We start from the raw sequence: 27,829 nt of genomic DNA on the forward strand, positions 1-27,829 counted from the left end.
TAATGCAATGCATTCAGCCAACTAGCCCGACGTTAAAGTGTGCTGAATTTTGCCAAAAGTGCACCAAGTCGCGGCACTACAGATCTGGGCTGTAAAGAAGGGTGGCACGCAGGTATCTGCATGCACAGAGTGAAGTTGGACAAGAAAAGGAATAAATTACGACACTTTATTCACTAAAAGCTTATCACAGCCAAGGGACTACAAGTGGCATCCCTATCAAGCATCCATGCTAGGTACAGGAAAATAACATAGTATTCACAAGTTCGTACAAAACAACTAAAAGCACACTTCAGAAAAACAAAAATGACAAAATGCACACGAAAGATGAACACTGAAATTGTGGGCATGCCAGTTAATAATGACTTTGGTACGCCAGCCTACTGGCCAACGCATCCATGGCACTTGGCACCTTTGCAGGAACCGCTGAATAAACAGCAGTGTGTCATTTCAAAGTGACAGGTTAGATCGTCTTGTTCCTTCATCTTGGCACAGAAAAACAGCAGCAGCGACTGCTGCCACACAAGGCAAACACAATACCCTTTGGCACACAGAGATGACTCGACGGCTCGCAGCAAGTACGCGGCAATAAAAACATGGCCGGCAACCTTGCTTGACCCTTACTCATACTTGACTTTCACAACAAACCGAACAAAATTGTGACCTGTCCTGGGAAGACAGAGTTGGCACAGTGACAGAAAGGAAAAAAAAAACAGGAAAGGTGCAGGCGATGAAAATAGGTACTGAAGTAAAAGCAAACTACTGAATGTGACCTCTAGTTGGTGGTATTAAGCAGGCAGTATCAGAAAATATCATAAGAGGATCATTGAACAAAGCAAAGCAAAGTCAGCAACTTTTACACACAGGCATAAGTGATGAAGCAATACTATGCCACCTCATTTTCATTGAAAGCAGGTTTTTAAATGCTATAAATGTGGAAAATGCCTGTTTCATAGAGATATCAATATATCCTCTGTCTTCTAGCTGATGCATAACACAGAACAACAGCCAGACAAACACAGCACTTTAAAACCTCTTGATAAACGAGCTAAATTTGCGTTGCTGGATTGTTCACCACAAAACCTGCACCAGAGAATATATATGCGGCTGAAAGTGAACTGCAACTCATGACAACAATGTCAAAACGGTAGAGATCAAATAACTCCCATAGAAGGATCAGTAAAAAAAGCTATTATAAATCTGCAGAAATTTGGCAACAGTATACTATACCTAGCAAAATGCCAAAGTATTTAAAGCCAAAACACCTTTACTTGTACTTTAAAGACGAAACAGAGGAAACATGTATAAGAGCCATGCCTGCTTGTACGTCTTGCTTGCAGATAAGCTCAGGACTGGGTAATATGGTAATATGGCATTCATGAGTAGATCAGATACCAAACACACATATCAACTGAAAATATTCTGTGCACTAAACTGATGATAAAATCTTATGGCAAAGCTTTAGAATGAACTACTCATACATCTATGAACACAGCACTTCAAGGCAGTAAAAAAAAAAAAAAAAGATAGGCATAAATGCAAAATCAAATTCAAACAAAATGACGGTGGTAAACTTGCCACTGAATTGTGCAGTCAGTGCAGTTAATAGAACTTGTAATATAAGATGTAACAAAGAGACAGCTAAGTAGAAACTAAAAAAATCTTGTATGTTGAAGTAGCATACACTTCAGGTTGCGTCCAATCCAACACAAGACAAACCTACTTAGTCTCCGTCACTTTACAGACGGATTCTAGGATTTATGTCATATTAGCACAACCCTATCAAATTCCCCACTGAACTTGCCTGCAGGGGAACATGGCACAGTTTAAAAATTATCGTTAAAATGTAGTGTGAATGTTCCGCATGAACCAACTTGGCTCAGAGTAAGGGCTTTGGGAAGTATGACAGCTGTGACAAAGGCCTGCCTGCAACCAGTTCCAACTGACCACAACTACAAGTGCACAGTCCCTGATGTTGTGCAGGCGGCAAAAGTCTCACGGCAGACAAAATTCACATCACCACAAGCACACCATCAGTTGGACAATAGGGCGTACAGGATACATAAGGGTGGCAGCTTGGATATCGCAACCCAAATACACCGTACAGCAAGGCTCCAGTTACAAGTATGAAAAAGTTTGTTTGTGGTAAAAAGAAATAAAGGGGAAAGTTAGGACACAGAAGAGGGTGAGGTCAGATGTTGGAGGCAAGGAAGGTTTTTAATGGCTCATGAGCAACACCATGAAAATGCAGATAGAGGAACAACAGCGAATGAATGCTCAGAAAGCCATCGTGTAGCTCGCAATACGATCGAAAGTTGGTCGCACTGTGGAACTCACAAAAACTTGGCATGTGGTCTGAACCCTGGGTAGCACACCCTCGACCTGTACAGTCAACTCCGCTCGATTCGAGACGAGCAATGGGCAGTTTTGAAAAAGGCACATGGGTGTAATGGCTAAGCTACTAAGCTCTTCGTATTAAGCTTCTGGCAGTGTGAAAGCAGTTCTTTAAACACAGCCACTCAGGAAAGCATCCAATGTTAAATAATGTTACTTGGTATTCCGTTGTATCTTATTGAATGGGTCAGAGCTTACTTAAGCAGTAGAACTCAGTGTGTTGATGTGAATGGTACTCTTTCTGAATCGCTTCCTGTTACTTCCGGTGTTCCTCAGGGCAGTGTGTTAGGACCTTTGTTGTTTTTAATATATATAAATGATTTAATAGACACCATTCCTCCGTCTGTGTCAATAAGGTTGTTCGCGGATGACTGCGCTGTATACAAAGAAATAACCTCAATTGCAGATCATCAATTGCTTCAAGATTCTTTGCTTAAAATATGTCACTGGTGTGAAGAATGGGACATGGATTTAAACATTGATAAGAGTGCGCTTCTCCGAGTTACGAGAAAAAAAAATGTTAGTAATTACCAATATTGCCTTCACCACAGTCACATCCGAGAGGTCTCACAGTACAAGTATCTAGGAATTACTCTTAACAACCGATTAACCTGGGGTACTCATATTTCTGAGATCTGTTCAGCCGCTTTTTCTCAGCTGTGTTTCTTGAGACGCAAATTAAAACACACTCCTAGAGGTATTAAGCTTCTGGCTTACAAAACTTTTGTCAGGTCCAAACTTGAGTACTCTTCTGAAATTTGGGACCCGCACACCAAGAAACATATTTACCAACTAGAGCTCATCCAAAGGAAGGCAGTACGTTTCATTTTTAATAAATATAGAAGGTCTGACTCCCCAACACAGCTCATGAAAGACAATAGCATTCCATTGCTTCGTACACGCAGAAAACTTAACCGTATTTCTTTCCTTCATAAAATTATCTCAGGCAAGCTTAACATTTCTCCCCCTTCATTCATCAAGCATTCCACTGCTCGAAGGACTCGCCATACAAGGGATCACTCCTTACAGCTTCTTTTTGCTAAAACGAACTCATTTAAGCACAGTTTCTTCCCTCAAACAATAGCAGATTGGAACGCACTCCCTGAATCGATTTTTAACTCTCCTGACGTAGAACAGGCACTAAAAACATTTTTGCTTCAGTAAAAAGGAAGTGACTCTCCTGTATTCAATTTTAAGCATGTATTTCTCTTTATAGTTGCTATGTTCATCTTTTAAGTTCCATTTTTGCTGTGTGTCACATGAAAGGTTTTCACGTGGTGTTGTAATTTGTGTTACCTTATGCCCCTCCTGCTTGGGCCAACGCTGGCCTGCAGTATTTTGAAATAAAATAATAAATAATAAAATAATAAATAAAATAAACCACCGAGAGGGTAAAATTGATATTTGATTCAGAGTAAAATTAGGAGATGATAGAGGTGCTTACTGAAGCGCGCGTTTGAACATCGCCAAAATCAAATGCAGAGTCTGGCATCTACACAGAAACGCTGCTTACTCATTTTGTTCCTTCTAGTTTTGATATGCTGACAGCTAAAATAAAAAAGGTTGATAACCCTAATCTAAATGTGCTTTAGAATAAGCATACGGTTCAGTAGGTTTGATGTCACAAGCAGTGAATGCCAATAAAGATCTCTATTGGAACCAGCATTTTTTGCGATAAAGAAATTGTAAAGTGTGAGGTTTAATGTTCCAAAGCGACATACCGGCTATGACAGATGCTGTAAACAGAATGTTTGTAAAGACAAAAATGGGGTGAATAGCTACTAGCGACAACAGAGAATCTGTCATTTCAGCTGCAGTCCATAACTGTAGCACGCAGATCGCCAGTAAAAGGTCACTCTCACAAAAGAGCACACACATGATGAAAAGCTGCATCTAGAAGACTTCTTGAGATGCAAGGCTCTGCATAAAAAGCCATGCCTGTCAAAAAATGTACAAAGCCTACGCTGATATGCAACCCGCTAAGAATAACAGCAGGCATGCACAACAAGAACTCTGTAATTAGGACGACATCCCTCAATCCAACACAAGACCTCCACACAGTATCTCATGCCCCCCTCCTCCCCTCAGTTTCATTTCTCCTTTCTAGCGGAAAAAAAAACGACTCCTAATTCACTGCCAATGCTGCAATATCTGCAAACTAAAATAAATCTATAATTAAATGAAGCCTCACCGCTTAAACAACAGACTGTGTGCTGGTAAAGATATTTCAGGAGACTGCATTCTCTTGTTCAGAAATGTCGGTACTGCTTTGATGGCCTGTTGCCCTCATTTTGGTGGGGCCTTCAATTGGGTGTGCACTCACTCCATAAGGTTACCGCAGTCCCACACGGCTATGATTGTGGCGCTTGCCATCTTTCATTGCATTAAAGCCACCTCACCTTTCCCACAATGATAGAGTGCTGTGGCCCGGCAAGTCATAAATGATGTGTCACTGGAGCCATACCAATTCTACTCTTAAAATTAACACAGTCACACACTGTCCAAATTAGGTTACCAGTGACAAACAAGCCAAAAAGGCATTTTTTCTATGTGCCCAAAACCAGTGGTTCTCAAACAAAGCGTTTGTCATATGTCTCGTGTGGGCCTGTCAGAGTGATGACCTTCACTGCGAAGACAGAACGACACCATGAAGAAGAAAGTGCATACAATCAATTTTTAGTTCCAATTGGTTACCTTTTATCTTCAAAGATCCATTAGGCAGCTGTTCCGCGAACCTAGTTTTTATTCAAGGCAAGGGCAGATTTAAAGGCAAGACAGCGCTCTCCCTGGGTCAGTATTTTTCACCGAAAAACTGCACTGGCTGCCATTATTTTCAACAAAGTAAGCTCGGGAAATGCGTTTCTTGATTAGGAACCCCCTCCATTCTCACCACTTCCTTCTCCAAATATCAATGATAAACCTGTCCAGGGTCCTAGAATATGTAATGCGGCAACTGATATGAATATGTAATGCGGCAAAAGGCACACATGCATACGTTTGTTCTGGCTCTAAGCATGCGAGTTCTTGGCCTCACTTTGTCAACATCTAGAGCAGTGAGGGCACTGGCGACCCTAAACCTCTGATCATGCTCATTTGAGAACCACTGTCCCAGACATAGGTACTGAGAACACCACATATGGCACGTCTACCACTTTGACCATAACCCAGCCAGAGAGATGGGCTACCCCGTGGTCCAGACCATCGTAAAGCTGAGGAGGGCGCAACAAGACTGAAGAACCAGCTGCATACCCTCCAAGGAGACACCGCAGCGCATCACCCCGTGATGGACTAGTGCTGCAGCGGGTTGGCACAGTCGACGCCGCGCATGAGACGCAGTGTCTTGCGGAACGCCTGGGTGCGACGCCAGGGCACGATGAGAAGGGGCGCCAGGCTCCCGTTCTCCGCACGCAACCCCATGAGCAGCAGCTGTCCCTTGAGCGGGCCACAGCAACGTTCAAAGTCGGGAGCCTTGAGGACGGGGCGCCGAAGCTGCCGCCGCGGAAGACCCTGGCGCAGCTTGAGCAGCTTCGAGCGCTTGCACTGCAGCTGTGACCCCTGCAGACGCTTCACCCGGGCACGCACCACTGTGTGAAGAGACGAGACGAGTGTGAGAAAGCAAGAAGAGTGAGCAAACACAAAGAAGAGATTCACGTCCCCTTCAGACACTGCGTGTACAGACAATGTGTGTGTCAAATGTTTTAGGGGAATCCCCCAAGGTGGAGTAAATTTGTAATAAGGGAGTAATTACTCATTGGCATCCACCCAAGCGCAGCCATACGGCTACAAAGGAAAGCTATACAGCTTTCTCAGAAACTTCGTAGTTAAAGAAAAATTCGTCCTGGTCCGGGGTTCGAACCCCGGACCAGGACGAATTTTTCTTTAACTACGAAGTTTCTGAGAAAGCTGTATAGCTTTCCTTTGTAGCCGTATGGCTGCGCTTGGGTGGATGCCAATGAGTAATTACTCCCTTATTAGACAATGTGTGTACAGCTCCCGTCAGAAGTATACAGCCCAAGGGGTTTGCTTCTAAGCTGTTTAACTCTTTCCCTACCACGCCCATTGAGCATCGTTAGCCCGCTAACGATCATTTCGTGCCCTGATTTCAGAACATTCTGCGTTGCTAATGACCACGCTGCAGATGCAGTTTGTAGGCCAGGAACCAACGTTTTGTTTCCCATGTAGTTTTCTTTTGTCCCGTGAGGGGGCACTTTCTAACGCGCTGCGAAGAAATGAAGACGCGGACCTGCGCTCATTGCCCGCCATGTTGCCCGCAGATGACGCCTTCACCGCTCGACTTCTGAGCCTTCCGCTTTGCTTACAGGCACGATGCGCAACTGGCTTGTAGCCGGAGAACTGAAGTTTGTTTCCAATATAGTTTTCTTTGCCCTATATTATTAGAAAGCACCTTTATTCAGCTCTGTTTCTGGGTATTGCAATCAATATTGAATGCAATAGTTTTTACAGAAAAAAAAATGTGCTGAAACCTTCAGAAAATGGGTTTCCCCATGGTAGGGAAAGAGTTAATGGAGCCCCCTAGCTTGTCTAACAGTCCAAAGCTTGGGAGAATTAAGGACGTACAGCCATTCCGCTTTCGAGAGATAACGGTCACTAAGGATGCATAACGAGGCAGACTGCAGGCCTCACAAGCAAACCCCTTGGGCTGTATACTTTTGACGGGGGGGGGGGGGGGGGGGGGGGGGGGGGGTGAACATTTGTGAACGCATCCTTAAAGGGGCTGCGAAACACTGCTTGGGGGGATACCGGCTATACTTCAGGTGGGTTCTTTATGTCACACAGATGCTGACTTAAAAAGAATTACAGGAATTGATGCACAGGAACGGGAGTTATTCAGTGAAGAAATTTCAAAATACAAGCAAACAAAACGCTGCCCTCAATTCGATTTTGGCGGGGCTTCCCACTCCTATTTCGCTCTCCCAATGATGGCACCTGGCGCAACCAATCAAAACAGCAAGCCAGAGCACGTCGCGGAAGTTTGTACTCCATGGTTGCCTGCTCTCTGTAACTCGTTCTTGCTGAGACTGGCAGCGTCGTTTCCATGCCAGAGCGCCCCTGGTGGTGTATTTTTATTTTACTTGCTTTGCAGGGCTCTTATCTAAGACAAACAAGTTGTGTTTGTTGATCTAATATAAAACGCAAACAGGTGACAAATTGTCTCTCTATTTATTCACACAATTTTCAGTATATTTACTGTTTGTCCGATCATCAAGCTCGCGCCAGGTGATGTCATATCCGCTGCTAAAAACCCGCCACTGTGTAACGACACCATCAGAGCCATGAAGTTATTTTTGGGAGGACATTATGAATACTAAAAAATGGAATATATGCGGTATTACCGACGCTAATAGCACCATTATAACTCACTGTATGCAATCAACAGGCAAAACAGTTAACTAAGATTGTGTTTCTGGGCCCCTTTAAGACTATAAAACTCCTCATTACCAAGTGCAGTGTTCTCTAATGTGGATGGAATAAAATGAGCATAGATGTCAAAACCCATTTTTAAAATGGACACCTCTATGGTAGCTCTCGTATGGTTCCAGTGAATGTGCGTTTTCATCTGCATGCTTCGCAAGCTTGAGCACGTTAAAGTACCTAAAATATGCTTATTTATATATATATAACAACTTTATATCACATGATACAGTGAAACAAACTATTGTAGACCTTGAAAGCAGTTCTGAGTCACAACATGGTTATTAGATGAGCCACCAGAAATTGCACAACTGATCATAGAGAGGATGAGAGCTTTTTCTGTCGATTCTCGGAGCACTTCTTAAAAAAATTTGAAAATCCCCCCTCCCAAGGGATGTGCCTGGAGGGATTAAGTAAACGAGCTACAGCGTTTATAATTATGAGCCAGCTACACTCATGAATGGCACTGCACTGAGAATAGGAGCACAGAATGACGCTGAGAAAATGTTTGAGTGGGATATTTGTGCAATACCAAAGCTTCACTAGACAGTGTCACCTAATCTAGTTCTGTGTGGTTTTCACTGCCGTATTAAATTCATAAATCTTAATTTCAGAGGTACTAAAATGCACGATTCTATCAATACGAGGCAAGGTCTCTTAATTTGCACCTAAATCTCGTGACATGCTTTCATCAGTTGTCAGTACCTTTAATACGTTAGAGGTATTATATCAATAAAGCAAACAACTGGCCCAATCGGCAGTGCCCAGTGTTTTTCATCGTTTCATCATTTTTCATCAAGTTTATGTCACACAGCTCACCCAAGAGCAAGTCTTAGTACAATAATGTAAAGAAATCTAGTAATTGTGTCATGCAGTACATTTGTTCCAAAAACAAAACAGGCTAAGTGAAGTAACTGCAGAAGCTAAACAAAGGAAGTTTACACGTTCCTTTCCCTTTTAAGTGCACACTGTTTGTCAGCCTTGTGATGAATATGAATGCACAGAATGATGCAAATGCCGTTTTTACTTCGTGTGCCCCATTCTGACCTTCGACATGTTGTCGTTAGTTGACAGAGCCATTTTCTGCACTGTTCATAATTTCTACACAGAGCATCTGGGATCCTCCGACCTATGAGACTAGAAGCTAAAGTTGTTTACAAAACGAGCACTACGTCATTTCTTTGTTTTCATGCAGGCACTTGTATTGCATGTGCAGCAGATAAGCATACAGCAAATGCCAAATGTACCTACATTTTTCGAATGACTATAGTTATGACAGTGAACCTTGTATGCAGGCAGGTTTTATTCGTGGTTCGTCCCTTGGTTGCGCAACCTACACCTTCACAACATCATGCACCAACTAGGCCCAACCCAAGTTTTATTGAGGTTTTATTAATCTCTATGTTCAAATTGGGACGCTGTGAGGTCTGAAGCAGTGCTTAACACCTCAGTGCAATGGTTCATTATAAGGAGGACGATCAACATTTTGAATGCTGAAGTTAGTGCCACCACATCCGCTGCTTTTAGGCATCCGTATGTGGTAAAACAAACAGGGCTACAGCAAGACAAAAGCTTTGGTTCATTTGGCAGAAAAAGCCGACTTGTTGGTTTTCTCTCGGCACATTGAAACCTAGGCACCAATATGCTGGATGTTCAATCAAAGAAAGCCAAGAGAAAACTGGGAAAACGCGAAACAATGCACCTATCAATCTCACTAAACTTCAACAAGAGGGGTCTGTAACAAATGTTGCCGCTGCGTGTGCAATCCATCTTTCACTGAAGTTCCCTCGAGCAGTGAACAATGAGAATTCATTTCAACCTGTCAGCTGCGCAAGTCACGCAATTACACAACGTAGGTGGCATGAAAAAAAAAGCCACAGCGAATGCAATCGGCTACTAGCCCTGCTAGCGGATTTGTGCCGCTAGCAATCCCGGCACCTGTAGTCTCTACGGCGAAGTTTGACAGCCGTGAGCACGATTCAGTGTTAGGTGTTCACTGTAAAGCTAAACTGGACCGTTACAAAGAACGCCCTCGCCGACTTTGTCAGAGCGTGACGTCATGTTACGGGCAGCAGAGCGTAACGACCGCTGTCGAAAACACGTGGAAAGCAAATGAGTTACGGGGGGATGATTCAAAAGCGGTCGCGCTAGCAGCCACGAACCGGCGGATGAATAACCTACCGAAGTCTGCGCGGCAGTAGTTGTCCACGAGCGACTCCGTGGTGTTGGCCTGCTGGCAAGCCTTGCAGGCGACCGAGGCCGAGGCCTCGCTGGTCGCGGCCGCGCTCTGGACGCCGATGCACATGTCATTGTCCAGGGGAAACTTGTCACAGCGGACCATGTCGGGCCACGGGTAACCGTAGTGGGCCATAGTGGCCTCGCAGCCTCGGCGCACGGCATCACATAGGCTCCGGCACGGGTAGATGGGCCGCTCGAGGCACACGGGTGAGAACAGCGAGCAGAGGAAAAGCTGCGTGTCCGGGTGGCAGCGCCGGTTGACGAGCTGCACCCAGGAGCGGGCCTGCTGCTGCACCTCCGCCATGCTGTCGTGCTCGAGCAGATTGGGCAGCCGCATGCGCGTGTAGCCGATGCCCCGGCACAGCGTCAGGTTGGACGGGATCTCCAGGCAGGTGGGCTGCGCCAGCCGCCCGGCCCAGTCGAACACGTCCACGCCGCTGGCCGCCGTCGCGGCAGCTGCCGCCGCTGCCGCCGCCGTCAGCAGCACCGGCAACAGCAGCGGGACGAACCTCATCACCGTGCTGCCCCCACCACAACCACGACCGATGAGGCTGCTGCTGCGCCCGCCGCGCCCAGCTGCCGCCGCGGCGCGCCGCCAGCGGTTCCCGTCGTCCACGGCGAGGCAGTGCAGGCGAGACGCCGCCGACGCTGCCGAATCTGTCGCGCACGCACAACAGCGGCAACCTTGGGAAGAATCGGCAGCAGCCCCCCCAGTCGCCGCTGCTACCACCCGCCGGTGACTCCCCCCCAAACCCCGACAACCGCGCCCTGCCGCCGCCGTTGCTCCCGTCCGCTTTCCTCGTCGCGCGTCGTCTGCTCTCCTCTCCGGGCCGTCGTCTGCTACCCGCGGGGGCTGTCTGTCAACGCACTCGCATGTCGCGACGGGCCCTCCGCCGCCCGCTCGAGCCGCGGCCGCCGTCACCGTCTCTCTTTACCGTGCGATGACTCCACGCCTTTGGAAAGAGGAGCGCGCGCGCGCCGCCAGAAGCAGCAACACAAGCGTCGTCCGCTGAGAGACGAGACGCTTTTATCGCCCCCCCTCCGCACCCCTCCACGCGTCGCACGTTCGTTGCTCGAGAGGCGGGCAGCTAGAGCTAGCCTCGTCGCGCGGCAGCCGAGGCGATAGGAGCCGGCGCACGCACGCACAGATCGAACAACGTGGTAAGAAAAATAACCGCGAGGGCGCAATGAAAGGACTCGCGGAATGCAGACGACCATGCGCCCTGCCGCCGGACGAGAAAGGCCTGCGTCCTGTTGTGAAAGGGGAGGGCCATTAATTGGAGGCGGAGGGGGTGCACGTGCAGCGTCTTTCCCTACCTCCACGACGCGCTTCTCCCCTCCGCCCGCGCCCTTCCCCGCCGAACACGCACGTCAATCTCAACATCTACATACCGCGCTGGGAGATAAAAACGAGGAGGAGCTGGGCGCTTCGCGGTGTTGTGGTTGCTCTGGTGCCCTAACTTCTGCCTCTCGATACAACTCTGGAAGATCGAAAGGCCATGGTACAACTCAACCTACTCGCCACCAAAAACCGCGACGAGGTGGCTCAGTGGCTAGAGCGCTCGCCTACCGAGCCGGAGTTCCCGGGTTCGAACCCGGCCGCGGCGGCCCGCGTTTCGATGTAAGCGAAACGCAAAGGCGCCCGTGTGCTATGCAGTGCACGTTGAAGATCACCGCGTGATCGAAATTATTCCACTACGGCATCCCTTTCTTCTCTCACTCCCTCCTTTATCCATTCCCTTACGGCGCGATTCAGGTGTCCACCAAGATGTGACACAGATACTGGGCCATTTTCTTTCCTCAAAAACCAATTTTCAATTTTCTCGGATAGATCGAGCTGGTTCTCTATTCTTCTCTTCTCCTTTCCCTCCCTACTTCACTGCTGATTGCGTGAAGTGGTCAGGAGCGCTCGGCGACTTCCAAAGCTCAACTCACGGCCCGGAATTCAGTTGTTGGGTCGGAGCTGAGCACCGCAACCTCCTACTGTTTGTGGTTCTAGAGCTGCAGGTCCCGTCGGCCCTATCTTGTCGGCCCTATCTTGACCACATAGCTTACACTGGGCGAGAATACTCCCAGATACATAACGGAGCTTTTATAAGGGTCGGAGAAAGTGTTCGTCTGCTGAGGTTTGGTCAAAGACTTATCGGGGGTGGGTATCTAAGCCTATCACTACGACCAACGTTCAGTGTTTCTCTTAATACGTGACCATGGGCTCCCTGACCGACATCAGGTTTGGGCAGGCCACGGCCTGGTTGATGAATCCTCGGGCAAAATCGTAGGCTGCCTCGTTCTCGGGTGGGACAAGTGCGTAGGGACCCTTATAACTGGGATCTAGCGGGCTGATGCTAGCCTGGTCTGTCTCTAGAGTACAGATGGCGACAGCGTGAACTGTATACCTTTCGCAAAATTTTGCATGGCTGTCTTGGAATCGCTAAGAATTGAGTTGAAAGTCCTTCAATGGAAAGGAAGGCGTATGACCATTGGGGGGGGGTAACGAGATGAGAGGCTGATTGGTAGACTTGCCTGATGAGACATTCTACTTTCTTCCTTTCTGATTGGTGGAGCTGCAAGGTATGAAGTATATGATACGACTCACCCGGGCACCGCCATTTTAGACAATCGTATACATGTCGTACTGGCCGACCTGAATGTGGCGCCAGCTTTCCCGACAACGTTCGTCCCAAAATTGTGAGGTTGCGTTTCCCGAGAAACCTTTTGCGACCAGTCATTAATAGAACTACCACGTGTCACAGTGGGCAAGTTGTGATGTCACAAGTCCACGTGGCCTAGGTGGCCCATCTGCATCCTATAGATTGCTTTTCAGATGATTTTTCGTGGGTTTGTTGCTCACGCCCAACGACGCCGACGAAGACGTCGACTTTTCTGCGACACAAGCTCCTTTACGCTGTCGCGTTAAAAGCATTGCTCAAGCAGGTGCTCGAAAGTTGGGTCTCTTACGCAATGTTCGCTATAAGAGTGTCTTGACAGCTTTTTCTATGAGCTTATTCCTCAACGCGCCAAGCAGCGTGACTGGACGAAGCAACGGAACACCGCCCGCCGAACAATTCCTGAAGTGTCATCCAAGTACGAAATTGTCTTCGCTCAAGCCTGACTTTTACAGTGCCGTGTAACGTAGACAGGTACTACATTTGGAGGAGCAACGCGATTTCACGCAAGGGGTTGAGTGTTCGTTTGACGTGGGCGACTATATGCTAGTGAAGACAATGCTTGGTGATCGTATATCGTAGGAGGAATGGATCGCGCTAGGTCGTGAGTGCAGTAACAGACATGATTAAAGTGCTGAACCAGCTTCGTTTCATGAGCGCTGGAACGTGGGGCCCGCGGAAAGGCGATCGTGCTAGATAGAACAGCGAGAAGAACGGTCGCCAAGATGGGCTTCCGACCAAGGCACCACTGTCGCCAGGCTCAACTGCTGCCCGCTGTCCGCGGAGACATCGAGCCTTCTCCACTTACCGCTCTACCTATATATAGTTATATCTCTACATACCTCTACGTCTAGTTATATCCCGCTCTACAGATAAAACTCAAGAACGCAGCGGAAATTCCAAGGAGCCAAGGAAATTCCACCATGCCGCCGGTCCATGATACTAAGCATCCACTGGCACTGCGCCGCTGTGTGCAACAAAGGTATGGCTTCAGCCAAACCATAGTAAAGCAAAATCCGAAACCGAAACTATGCCGAAGCTTTAGCGCTACGTTTCCTGTGGGTCGCACGATGGCGCCAGTAATAATTTAAGGCGCAATTTGATGTCTACGGCGCACGATGGCGCCAAGAAATTTTTATGACGCAGCACTTTCACCCGTGCGCATTCCGTCTTCCTTTAGATCTTCCTGGCGATGGAACTCGGCAAGAGTCTGTCCGGTTGCTCCTGCGCATGCAGGTTGCAATTGATGATCCTTCATTTGACTCCCCGTTCCATCTGGCTATTCGTTTCTTTTACTTCTTCACCCTTACTCTCCACGTACAGTCTAAACCCTAAAGGAGTAAAAAAGGGAGTAAGCTGTCCTCTATTGCACTCCCTTTAAAGGTGCACTGAAGAGGAATCTGAACTCGTCTTTTTGCCGCGGGAACTCGATCTACACGTTCTGAGCATTCTTAGAAACTTCGATTTATTGCCCTGTGTGGCTGATTTTCCTAATTAAATCGAATTAACGTCCGGCTCCCGCCTTTCTTTTTTTTGAATTCTCCCTCGTACGGTGGGCGGAGTCGACCAACGCGTGGAGTGCCTTGCAGCCAGCTCCGTGGAGGCGTTGCTTTCGCTTTATTTTGTTTTTTAGGTTTCCGTGAATAAATAGTTTCATTCGGAGATAATATAGCCGCAAAATAAGCCCGAAGAAATAAAAATACGCGCGGACTATTTGCTTCTACGGACTACTACGTATTACTCCGCCGATAGCAGAGCGGCAAGCCGCCGCGGGACTGGCTGAAAGGCACTCCACGCGTTGGTCGACTCCGCCCACCGTACGAGGGAGAATTAAAAATAAAAAGGCGGGAGCCGGACGTTAATTCGATTTAATTAGGAAAATCAGCCACACAGGGCAACAAATCGAGGTTTCTAAGAATGCTCGGAACGTCTAGATCGAGTTCCCGCGGCAAAAAGACGAGTTCGGATTCCTCTTCAGTGCACCTTTAAGGGGCAGGGTATTCAGCCAAAGCCGTGGAATAGACTACCATCAGTAAAAATGCGGAATACTTACGGCTGGCAAAGGAAACAAATTCCCTCTTCCAAACATGCGAAGTTGTAGCAGTTACGTGGATTTTAGCCGGAGTTTCAACCTCCTCTATTTCATAACTTCGAGGTATCCGATTCTGCGTTTGAAAGCCTCCTCCCACTGCTAAGTGCATCAATTTACTTCGCTGTGGGAATATACCTCCGCTGCCAAGAATAAGCTTCTAAATCTACTCCGGAACTTTGGCAGCATAGCCTGCCCTGAAAAGGGTGCGCTAGAGGACAGCTTATTCCCTTTTTATTCCCGCATAGGCATTACTAGTGTTTAGTGTACGCCGGACGACCTGCCGTTTTTACTTTGTGAGCTGGAGGCTGTTGCTGCCAATAGTCCCCGGATTGCGCCCGGCCTTGATGCATTAACGTCGCATCTATTTCAGGGTATATTTCGTGCCCTTCCTCATTTCGTTCTCTGGTTATTTAATTCCGCCCTACGGTTGGCGCACTATCCCCCTTCGCTGGCGCCGCGGCATTTTGGTTCTCCTGTCGAAGACTGGACGCCCTCCTTCCCACGCTTGTTCATATTGCCCCATTTGCATGAATTCCGTTTTCGGCAGAATTTTAGGGCGATTACTTTATGTGCGACTCTGCCGTTTTCTACATACCGGCAATGATCTCCACCCATGTATACGGTTTCACACATGGTCGAAGTGCTGTGCAAACTTTGGTTTCACTTCGTTGGAAATTCGACTCTCTTGCGGCTGGGCGGGCAACTACAGCATTAGTTTTGTTTAGTTTATATGGTTTAACGTCCCAAAGTGACTCAGGTTATGAGGGACGCCGTAGTGAAGGGCTCCGGAAATTTCGACCACCTGTGGTTCTTTAACGCGCACTGACATCGCACAGTACGCGGGTCTCTAGAATTTCGCCTCCATCGAAATTCGACCGCCGCGGCCGGCGACCGCTGATGCACCGCGGCGGCCGCAGCTGCAGTATTTGTTTCTGCTGATTTAAAGGGTGATTTTTACAGTGCCTGGCACCCGTTAGAACTGCGTTTCTTATAGGCTGCTAGTTCCCTTCAACCATTATAATGTCTTTTCCACTCTTCTAATATATCGGAGAGTAAAGCACGCATTCCGGTGGGACGGGACAGCCCATTAGTCTTTAAGCCCATTCATCTTTAAGGAGTCCTCAAGGTTCCCCTCTGTCGCCCCCTCTACGGAATGACGTGACTTCGGGTCTTCTACGCTGCCCTATGCTACAGGGGGGCCGCGATGACACAACCTTACTCATTTCAGCCGAAACGCGGTGAGAGTTGGAAGCGGCCTCAGCAGACGCTCTAGCCAGAGTGGCTGCTTGGACCGCTAATGCCGATGTATTTCCGCTGTGAAAACTTTTTTGTGTATTATATTCACTCACGGAGTCGGCAGCATGGAGAAGCACAATGAACGGTACGTCTTGATGGCCGCGGAGCTCATTTCCGTCCACACCTTGAAATCCTAAAGGTCATACTAGATCGCCACCTCTCCTTCGTTTGCCGATTCTCTCCGTGAACAGGCTAAAGTCCGCTCTTCACGTCCCATTTCCCTCTCAACAATGAACTATTACTTGCCACCGCCTGTACACTCAGGTCGTACCCCCGCCTGATATACGTGTCTCCTGTTTGGTGGACTGGTCTAGTGGACTTCCGGCATAAAACTATTTGAAGCGTTCAACCGGAGTCCTTTAATAGAAGGACTCTGGTTCAATGGACACCTCTGCTAGCGCTGTGAGGTGGTTATCGCATTAGGACTGTTCCTCTGCAGATTCTTCTCAATAACACACCACTCCAATTCTCTTCAGCCCGGTTCCTCACGGAATGCCGGCTTTGGTCCAAAGAATTTCGATAACTTTCGAAGGCATAGCTATTCCTCAAGTCAGGTACTCTTACGAACCGTGGCTTGACCAACCGTTAAAGGGCAACTGCAGCACTGTTTTCAGAATTTCGCGATATTCAAGCATTCAACTCTATATAGGCTATAGGTAAAGCATGCCAAGTGTTTTTGCACTAGCATTTAAAACAGCGACGTAATCGACGATTTAATTTTGCGCTTCTCCTCAATGCACCGGAGGACTGCAGGGAAATTTAGCGTGACGTCACGGAAGGTATGATTTCAAATTACCGCTGTCGTCAGCCGCTGCCTGCCCTGACTAGTTAGATGCTGCCAAACAACTCTCGACATTGTTTGCCTTCGGTGGCGTTCTTTTTTCCTTCAAAGCAGGCGTTTGTGCGTTGGAAATGTACCGATACCTTCGATGACGTCATCATGCGCCCCCCACTTGGCGTTGTGCGCTGCGGAGAAGCTTGAAGGGCGCCCGGATTTTAATCGGCGATGCCTTAACTATTTCAAGTGCTATCCCAGAAAGGCTTCGTATGCTTTACCTGCAAGTTTCACACATTCGACCCTCTTAAGCTCGTAGATTTCTAAACCTACGCAGTTTTAAGAAAAAAAAATGCTAGGTTCCCTCACACTGCTCTACTCATGATGTCCAGTACTCGCGTATCCAAGGCTTGCACATACAGTACGGACGGGTCCTGCACTCAAACTGCGGCTGTGGGCGGCGTTTGAGGCCGCGGGGCTCTTTGTCACGAGGGCCGCTTTCGATTGCGTGTTGATTCTAGTGCCTACTGCGCTCAGGCAGCGGCATTGCACGAGTCTATACCTCTACGCCCTTACCGCGCTTCATCTACAACAACACCTCATATACATCCCTACTGCGTGCCCCATCGCTGTCCACGCTAAACATTACTGACTCGAGCAAACTACAAATTAAGGATACATTGACCACCCATTCTGTGGTCTGCGCAGTTTGTTTGTTAGGTTCATATGCCCATTCAGGCATATGAACCGTCGCGGTGGCTCATGGGTTACGGCGCTCGGCTGCTGACCCGAAAGACAGGGGTTCGATGAATTAAAGAAAGCAGCGGCCATAATGCAGTGTTAGTACGCCTTAAGTCATCTGAAGGAGTCTTTCACGTCACATCCGTCGTCTGGCTGTTGAAACCGAAACTACCGAAACAGCGTGAGAAAATAATTCAGATAAATTATCTACCGTTTGTTGGCGCAATCCACGTGGCTGTCAGTTTTCTTACGTGCTGCGCATCACTCTAAAGAGAGGGAACACATATAAAATTATGCGCCTCTACTCCTGTAACAGCTAGGCGACATGAACCTTCCAAGCGAGAAATTTTCTTTGGAAAAATTGATGGGACAATTGTGTAAACTTTTTTTTTACAGCATGGAAAGTTCGAAAAAGTCTGGCCTGAGGCAACTGTTATGGTGTTCTGGATGATGGAAAGCCTCTGTATGATTCGGGCAACATATTTATAATAAGAAAGTAATTTTATAGCGAGGAATTATGCATTGTCATATGAGCAGGAAAGATCGTTTTTCAATTACCTTTCAAACAACAACTTTCAAGGTCAGAGGACTCCGCTTGTAATGAGTCTAATAGCCCACGTATAATGAGGTAACACAGCCATATACATCCCTCCACTGCACCCTACTCCTCATTTTATTCTGTTGAAAAGAACGCCCACATGACAGTATCATACGCTGCCCGGGAACACAGTGGTCCGCTGCGAGAGGCAAAGAACCGCCGCCACGAAAGTCTTAACAGCTGCGAAAGTTCACAAAAGTAGCCACACGTCGTAAACAATACAGCCAAGGTATACGAAAGTATCAACAGCTATCACAAAACACGCCACAGACAAGCAGAACGTCCTTCGACCAAAACCCGGGAAGCTGTACAGTTTTTGTCAAAAGTATTCAGTACACTTAACGACCGTGGCCGGGGCGGTCGGCGCGCGCTCTAGGGCGGGACACCCATACTGCACAGATGACCCTGTTTCAATATAAATTCTTACAGCCTCGAATCAAAGCTCGAGGGCTACCACAGTACGGGCCGACGCCTAGGCCAGATGCGCGCCATATACCCTGAATACTTTCAACAAAGACTGCATTCGTTGGAGCGCCAAACAGTCCATGTCAGACAAGCTGTCCACCAGGTTCAAACCGGCGCTGCGTCTGCCCGCAGGTCAGCCGAGGGGTGGCACCTGTTCACATGCACATTCAGGTCGCTTTCCTTCCCAAACCTCTTATCACAGACGGCGCAGACGTAGAGCTGGTGGTTGCTGTGCATATTGACGAGGTGCTTACCGAGACCGTAGCTCGTGGACAGGCGCGCGGAGCAAACCCAACACTCGTAGATCTTCGCCTTGGTGTGACTACGGAGGTGGCGCGTCAGGTGGTCTCTCGTTAAGAAGGAGTTCGGGCAGAGGTGACAGGAGAAGCGTCGGTCGTTGGTGTGAGAACGCAAGTGCTTCGCAAGAGCGCCACGACGCACGAACTTACTCGGGCACAGGTGGCACTCGAACGGCTTCTCCCGCGTGTGGGTGCGAATGTGGTCGTCCAGAGTGTGCTTCCAGCTGAATGTCCTGTAGCAGTGCGGACACTCCAGCAGCGGCCGCTCGGAGTGCATCAGCTGACGGTGTCTTTCGAGGCTGGACTTGCAGGACAGCACTTTCGAGCAGAGTGAACACACCCAGGTCTGGCCGTGAACGGTACGGCGGTGCTTGGCCAGGCTGGACCAGCTCGGCAGTGTCGTCGAGCACGTCGAGCATTTCCACGGACTGACACCGTTATGCGCCGAGTAGTAGTGTCTTTGGAGGTTAGACTTGGATGACAGTTCCGCAGGGCACAGGGTACATATAAAGGTTTTGGCTGCGCTATGAGCGGTTTTGGCTGCACGATGACCGGTTTTGGCTTCAGGTTGAGCGGTTTTGGCTTCAGGTTGAGCGGTTTTGGCTTCAGGTTGGTCGGTTTCGGCTTCAGGTTGGGCGGTTTTGGCTTTACGACGAACGGTTTTGGTTGGGCGATGAACCTGGAGACGGTGTCTGTCGAGGCTCGAGTCGTCCGGTAGTACGTCGAAGCACAACGAACACTGCTTGGCGTTAGCACCGAGATGCACCAGAAGGCGATGTCTTTCCAAGCTGCTCTTAGAAGACAGCACCTTAGAGCAGAGGGGACAGCTCCAAATTTCGTTCTCATCGCCGGAAGCCCCGGCTAGACTGCCATCGGAAAGTGTGCGTGGATCGTCGGAGACATTTTCGCACGAGTCCGGAGACGGCGCGTTGGCAATGCTTTCATGCTCCGACGGCTCTTCCCCACTCTTCGCGTCTTCCGGCTCGTACCTGTCTGGACTGGGCTCAGGCTTCACAGCACATGGAGAGGCCAAGTATTCTTGCTCGTCAGGAGAGACTGCTTGCTCTTCCGAAAGCTGTGTCTGGCTTGTGCCGTTAGAGGCATCGTCGGCGCAAGTGATGTTTTCCTCTTGTGGTTCGCGCTTGGTCCATACATTGGTTACGTTGACGTCACTGCCCAGTGGCGTCTTGCTAAGCGCTGGCTCGTCCATGCAAGACACTTCAAGCGCACGTATTTTGTTGTCGATCTCAAACGGCACAGATAACACCGGCGCCTTATCATCGCTGTGGCTGCTGCCGACATCTTCAGTGTGGTCGGTGTCGCCCTCAAATGACAGACCGAGTGCAGATATTTCCACGGAGGAAACTCGTTTAGACGCACTTTCGCTGTTTTGCGATGTGCTGTGCCTTTCAACACATGGCACAGAAGACGTACCCTGAGCGTAAAGCGAGATATTCCCATTTGCAGGAGGCACTGCTAGCATCGGGACGTTCGACGCCATGCTTTCATTCCTGTGCCTGAATTCAGTATATTCCACCTGATTCTCCAGCTCATGTCCGGGTGGGGTCTGATGCAGCTCCATGATCGGTTGCATCGAGGCCTGCTCTTCGACACCAAGAGACATACTTGATGTCCAAGGCTCCACCAGTGAATCTGTCTTGTGTGGTTTTGTAGTTTGACGCTGCAAATTAAAGTTTAAGCTCGCAGTGTTGCCAGGCTCCCAGTTATGGGGAGTTGGTTCCTGAATCTCCACGTTCATGGTAGTCGTGTCAATGCGTAGGATACACTGCAATGGTTGTGCTGTTGTGCGAGCTCGACCATAGCTTTCAGGAGTTACCTCCATTGTTGGGACCTGTGCACAGGTCTCAAGACCACTACGATGCACAGGAATCTGAGATGGCTCTAAGCTTTCACCTCTTTGACTCTCTTCAGGATGCCGGTGAAGAGGGTATTCATCCAAGGTGCATTGTTGCTGGAAAAGTGCTCCTCGCACATTAATATCCTGGTGTGCGGTGGTGTGAGCTCCACTATAGCTTTCAGTAGTTACCTCCATAGTTGGGACCTGTCCACAGGTCTCAAGACCACTACGATGCGCAAGAACCTGAGATGGCTCCAAGCTTTCACCTCTTTGACTCTCTTCAGGATGCCGATGAATGGGGTATTCATCCAAGGTGCGTTGTTGCCCGGAAACTGCTCCTCGCACATTAATATCCTGACCAGGCTGACCTGTGCCAAGGCCCCTGGATAATTCTTCAAGTAAGAGATCTATTTCATACGTCACCTGCTTGTTATGTCTGTCAAGGTGCTTAAGAAGGGCGCACCTGTCTGGCTGCTTTTCGCCACAGAAGGAACATTGAAAGGGCTGAACAACTCTCTGCATGCGCAAATGTTGAACTGGGACATTGTTGTAATGAAACGCACTGGAAGGGTTTCTTCCTGGTTGTTCAAAGTTAACGTTAACTGGGTAACCTTCACGTGGCAGAAGTTGAGGATTTGTCAAACTAAACTGAAATGTGCCACTATTACTTCGCATTCGAACGTGGGCCCCTGTCATAGCGTGCTGCGACTGGAAAGGCCGTGCGGAGGGTTGCATACCTATGAGGTCTGAATGTCGACGTCCAATAGACAGTTGTTTAAATGCAGACAGTTGGGCTGGAAGATTCTCCAGGTAAGCAATGACAGGGTAATGATATGCACAGCACGTAGCAATCCTTGGCTCTCGAAGAAGTCACTGCACTTGGAGCAGAAGGGCTTGGACAGGTGTTGGAGTTATCTTACTGCTGCATCCCAGTCTTCTGTTCATCATTTAGTCCGACTGGAAGAACCTGCAAATTGAGAAATGGGTTAGGAGAGTAGGCAGACATTACTTAATCTAATAGAAGTGAACTACTTTTGTAATATTATCTAAACGAGAGGTACTAGAACTAGTGTAGACAGAAGTGCTTCCACAGACGATGGGGCTGCGTAATATTTGCATCCAAGGTAATATCACAGCACTCACACAGGAAAAACCTGCAGTTGATGTAGGATAGCCCTAATTATTTGAAATTTGCACATGTCGCCCTGTTGTGTATGCATCCTTAGTAGTATACCTAGGGTTACCAGGATCTTTCATGAAATTCACATTCAACGCACTTCCAAAAACTTGATAAATTGGTAAATTGGTTTTTGAGGAAAGGAAATGGCGCAGTATCTGTCTCACATATCTCGGCGGACACCTGAACCGCGCCGTAAGGGAAGGGAGGAAGGTAGGAGTGAAAGAAGAGAGAGAGAAAGAGGTGCCGTAGTGGAGGTCTCCGGAATAAGTTCGACCACCTGGGGATCTTTAACGTGCACTGACATCGCACAGCACACGGGCGCCTCTTGCGTTTCGCCTCCATCGAAACGCGGCCGCCGCGGTTGGGTTCGAACCCGGGTCCAGCTCGGTAGACGAGCGCCTTACCACTGAGCCACCGCGGCGGATCCACCTCCAACCTCCAAAAAGCTGCACGCAGTTTCCGTATATTCAATAGAATTCAGTGTCTCATGCCAATTCCTGCTCGAATGATTACTGTCCAAGCACTAATTTACAGTGTGCTGTGCTAAAGCACTACTTTACAGTAATATGCTATGGGTTTATTGCTTATGGACGTTGCACTGTTAGATGAAATTCAAGAATTATTTGAACTCTTCTCCACAGCAGCATACGGTTTACGTCTAACCAAGGATACAGATGTCTAAGTTGTGAAATTTATTTTGTTTCCATTCCCTGGTTGTTCAACTGTTGTAATTAAGTATTGCTGCAAAAGAGATTTCAAGATAAAGCACAGTCCGCTGCCAAAAACTCAACCACACCTGATCCTCAAGGTTGCAACTAAAGCGCTCGTGTCCTGTCTTCACCTTTTCTGCGTCTCGTTTTTCGCGCTACGTTTCTCAAAGATGCATAAAAATTAGGTGTGGTTTAACTGCTGCTGAACACAGCCCACTGCCAAAAAAACAACCAGACGTGATCCTCAAGGTTGCGCTCGGGCGGCGGCCACCGCTACTAGGGTCACACACTAGGGACCTCCGCCTAGTGCTTAAAAGGATCGGTACCTTACGGGCTGATCCAAGCATACCTCCTGTCCCTTCCTTATAAATGTTTTTGCCACCACCACCAACTAAAAAATTAGGTGCTGTTTAATTACTGCTGAACCTGGTTGGAAATAGGAATTTTTTTTAGGAAAGGAAATGGCGCAAAGAAGAAAGAGTGAAAGAGGTGCCGTAGTGGAGGTCTCCGGAATAATTTCTATCACCTGGGAATCTTTAAAATCGCACAGCACACGGGCCATGACACGGGCGCCTTTTGCGTTCCGCCTCCATCGAAACGTGGCCGCCGCGGTCGGGTTCGAGCCCGGGTACTCCGGATCGGTAGACGAGCGCCTTAACCACTGAGCCACCGCGGCGGGTGCCTATGGCCTCAGTGCCGCGTTTGTGCCACAACGTTGTCAATGCAAACGCATGCAGCGCACAGCTGTTGGTAGCTTAAAGCACGACTGAGGTATCCACTGTCCCGGGGGGCAGTTATGCGCCTTTCTTTTGCTTTCGAAGCTCCCTCTCTTCATGGGTTTCGTAGCTTAAAACGCGACTAAGGTGGCCACCGTCCCAGGGGGCTAGTTATGCACCTTCCCTTTCCTTTATCAGAAGGTCAAATAAAGGCGAAATCTCCAGACACGGCTTTGCCTAGCGTAGTGAAACTTTCGCTTTCGCTTCAATATGGGAAACTAATGTGCCAATGTGTGATTAAGAGAAGATGTGTGATTAAGAAAACAAAATTCAAAATCGAAAATCTTTCTTGTGTATTTTTAAATGTATTATTAAAAAAAATGGCTGTGGCTCAGCTCGGCTGAGCCGGGTTTACGGAGCGAAAGGCAATCGAACCAGTGGCCGATGTCCACGCGGAGACGTTGGCAGCATCCGCCGCCCTTTTCCGCTTGACATACTCTGCAATATGCCGCCTCAATGTGGTTGCGGCGCACGCGAGCTCTCCTTTTCAATCCTCCGACACGTTATCAGGCATGCAACACAGCTGGCGAAGCGAGCGGAGGCGAGCGCAATGACGAGGCAAGCGGTGTCGCCATACGAAACGGCGGCGGCGGCTCCGCGGCGAGGCACGCGGTGTGACGTCATGCCAGATGGCACGGAGAGCGCGCGGCGTCCGCCAGCTGCGGCGGTTGCTAGGCGACGGCTCAAGGTCGGTGTCTCTGTGCCTCCTCGGAGCACCGCCACAGCGAAATCGCAAGTTTGTGGTCAATGTAGCTTTCGCTACAAAATAAATGCACTTTTAGAGCGCAGCTCTTAGGCACCCGTTTCTGCGTTTCGCGGCGTCACCGTCGTCGTTGTCCGTTGTAACCAGGAGAGGGTAAAAGCGCAACCTCCTCCCCTTCTTAGCAAGAAGCAAAAAAAAAAAAAAACAGCGCCGCGCGGACGGCTCCCGCTAGGGGATGTTAAACCCTAATAAACCAAACCAAACCTGTTTGTCATCGTCACGTGCATGCCGTAGCAGGCTACGTAACCGTGCTTGGTACAAACCCGCTGCGCGCTTCCGATATCCAAAGAGCTCCGAAATCCGCACTTTGCATGCACGCTCAACCTGCCTCAATGCTTAGCGACCCAAAATAAGCGGTAAGAGGTGAGCGCCCCAGCGGCCGCATTTAGAGAGAGGGGAAATAATAATAATAATAAATGGCTATTGAGGAATGGAAATGGTTCAGTATCTGCCTCACATATCTTGGTGGACACCTGAACCGCGCCTTTAGGAAAGGGAGGGACGTGGGAGTGAAAGAGGAAAGAGAGAAAGAAGTGTCGTAGTGGAGGTCTCCGGAATAATTTCGACCACCTGGAGATCTTTAACGTGCACTGGCATCGCACAGCATACGGGCGCCTTTAGCGTTTAGCCGCCATCGAAACGCGGCCGCCGCGGTCGGGTTCGAACCCGGGTACTGGGCTCGGTAGACGAGCGCCTTAACCACTGAGCCACCGCGGCGGGTAGGCGAAATGCAAAAATGCCCTGTACTGTGCGATGCCAGTGCCCCGGGTGGTCGAAATTAATCCTGAGTTGACCACTACGGCGTCTCCCATAGCCTATGTGCACCTTGAAGGCATTAAACCACGTATGCCATTCCACTTCACCCACCATACCCTAGGCGCTCAAACTGCTCTAAGTCGTTTTAAAACAATGTAGCATTGCGATGAAACCCAGTTAAGGACCGAATTAATCGAATTTTCGCGCGGGGACAGAAGGCAACAGACCTTCTGGAGTTGGCATGTCGTCAAGATGCGTCATTACGGCTGTGGAACTGTGTCAAGGTAACTGGGTAGGTTGAATCGTTTCACAAGCGTCTCTGGTCGCCAACCAACAGCATCCACGTTATGGCGAAGCGAAATGTGCAGTGGTGAATTAAATTATGCGAATGAGATCGTACCTGTTCCACACCAATCCTTTCGAACACGGTGAGCTGTCAGCCGTACTTGACCACCAGGTGGCAAATGGCGCTAGCTGCCATGAAGCTAAAAAAAATGGCGTTCATGCGGCTTATCATTGAACAGGCTGTATCAGGAAAGATTTAGTCTAGTTTCAGGAAAAGATTTCAAAGGTAGGCGACCGGCGCCTCCAAGCGAGAAATTTTCTACAGAAAGATCAATGGGAAAATCGAGTTAGTTTTTAAGGTTTTTTTTTTCGGTGAAAGCTAAAAGAATGACACCCCGCCTTAACGCCACCAGTTCCGATCTGCACTGTTAATTAAGTATATCGTGGGTTCCAGATTTATTTCAACGGAAAATAATGCGTTCGTTGGGAGGGTGAATTTTCAGTGTTTTGGGGTTAGGCAAAATATATTGCGCACAAGTTTGATTAAAGACTACACAAGTGAAAAAAATTGCTGCCGAAAGCACCTTGACGATTGATCTATCGGGATGCAATGGTGTTATTGCGAAGGATCGTATCTACGCGGCTCTTTTTATTGCTGTCTTCAAACGTCACCGCGTTCTCGCTTTTCTGGCGTCCTGTGTTCGTGTTTGTCTCCCTCGTGCAATCCTTGATGTTACCTCCTTGCAGTCGTCATGCCCAACACGATGGCTCAGTGGATGGCTTTCGTAATTGCTTAGCTCAACGTCGCGAGTTTAATCCAGCAATGCATAAAATATACTCCGTAGTAAACGCGCCTGCTTCTCTGGCGTGTTAAAAACTGTTTGGCGATCATTTCACTCCCCTTTCACTCCGAAAGAAAAGGGCTCTCTTTCTCAGAGTAGGCTGTAGAGTGTTGCTCTTTGGAGAATGACAATTGTATAGACGTATACGCTTGAAGAAGGGGAACTTAAAGAAGATTTGATAACATCGATAGCATTATATGAGACGGCCGCTTGCCAGCCGATCACGGGGGCGTACATTCAAATAAGGTGTTAGTTGTCGTGATATTCGGGACATGGATTTCGCTATCGTTTTAAAGCGCCAATGGAATCGGCTAACGGTTCCTTTTCATGCTTTTGTTGCAGCTGCCAGTGGAGTTCACTAAAGTTTACGACATTTCGTGCAGTGGCCTGGCACTTATCCATCTCCGTAGAGCAAACACCGATCTCATCCCATGTTTCAATTACAGAGCTGGATCTGTGCTCTGTGTATGGTACGTATAGCTGACAGCAGCAGCAGGTGATGAGGGAAAGAGAGGATTATCAACAACAAAAGCGTCGCTATCAACACGCGCGAACTCATCTCGAGCAGCGCCCCCCCCCCCCCCCCCCCCCACGACGCCGCTCGCGTCATAGTTTCGTTTTTGCGACTTCGGTCGCTCGCGTCACAGAAGCGATGGAACATGGAACTGTACCAACGGCCGCAACTGAATTCACAGTCACAGTGGGGCCGGTATAAAACAATGCGGTAGCCGGGAAAAAGCAGTAACCGGGAACGCAACTAATTAGGTTCTACGCATTTATTTTTGTTTATCTCTTTTCTGAGATGAGAATTTACCTCGCAGTGGGTTGACACGCATTCTCAGAGGCTTCGGTTGATATCTCTGTGTTCCGAAGCCTCTGAGTATGCGTGTCAACCCACTGCAAGGTAAATTCTCATCTCAGAAAAGAGATAAACTAATTAGTTGCGTTCCCGGGTAAGGCTTTTTCCCGGCTACTGCATTGTTTTATACCGGCCCCACTGTGGCCGTGAATTCTGTTGCGGCCGTTAGTACAGTTCCATGTTCCATGTTGATATATCTGTGTTCGCCGCCGTGGTGGCTCAGTGGTTATGGTGCTCGGCTGCTGACCCGAAAGACGCGGGTTCGATCCCGGCCGCGGCGGTCGAATTTCTTTGGAGGAGAAATTATAGAGGTCCGTGTACTGTGCGATGTCAGTGCACGTTAAGGAACCCCAGGTGGTCGAAATTTCCGGAGCCTTCCACTACGGCGTCTCTCATAGCCTGAGTCGCTTTGGGACGTTAAACCCCATAAAACCAAACCAAACCAATTGTGCACAGATCCACAAAGCGGTGTCAAGGAAGTGTGAGTAAGCCGAATAGAACCAAACCATATCCCTGTGTTCCGAGCCTTTCCTTTTCTCCTGATCTGCCCCTTCACCGTGGATTTATGAGCGGCTTCTTTCTCCTCACTTCATCCTCCGCTGTGGCTCAGTGATTACTACGTCTGGCTGCTGGGCGACATCGGGATCAACCTCGTCGTAGCCACAGCGCGTTTCTACGGAGGAGAAATGCAAAAGATGTTATTTTCTTAGTGGAAAAACGGGAGCAGATGTGCTGTTTCCCATACAAAATTTTGTCGCATGGCCCCACGTGCACTCTACCCTCCTTTACTCCACCAACCATCATCC

The 27,829-nt window shown here is 48.6% G+C and overlaps 2 protein-coding genes across 2 annotated transcripts; both read right to left on the bottom strand.

Moving 5' to 3' along the window:
- Window positions 1-152: 152 nt before the first annotated feature.
- LOC149365994 (secreted frizzled-related protein 5-like) lies at window positions 153-11,080 on the bottom strand. The gene is made up of 2 exons (XM_089547469.1): window positions 10,006-11,080; window positions 153-5,975 (listed from the first exon to the last, which is right to left on the bottom strand). Exons 1-2 carry the CDS (start codon window positions 10,574-10,576, stop codon window positions 5,680-5,682), a joined length of 867 nt encoding a protein of 288 aa, XP_089403595.1. The 5' UTR covers window positions 10,577-11,080; the 3' UTR covers window positions 153-5,679.
- Window positions 11,081-18,282: 7,202 nt separating this feature from the next.
- Window positions 18,283-25,471, bottom strand: LOC149365995 (uncharacterized). Its single transcript, XM_089549781.1, has 2 exons — window positions 25,438-25,471; window positions 18,283-21,819 (listed from the first exon to the last, which is right to left on the bottom strand). The coding sequence occupies exon 2, from the start codon at window positions 21,585-21,587 to the stop codon at window positions 18,801-18,803; it is 2,787 nt and encodes a 928-aa protein (XP_089405907.1). The 5' UTR covers window positions 21,588-21,819; window positions 25,438-25,471; the 3' UTR covers window positions 18,283-18,800.
- Window positions 25,472-27,829: the final 2,358 nt, after the last annotated feature.

This window comes from Amblyomma mixtum, chromosome 1 (assembly GCF_055824585.1).
Source record: "Amblyomma mixtum isolate Tamu chromosome 1, ASM5582458v1, whole genome shotgun sequence".
Taxonomy (NCBI): Eukaryota; Metazoa; Arthropoda; class Arachnida; order Ixodida; family Ixodidae; genus Amblyomma; species Amblyomma mixtum.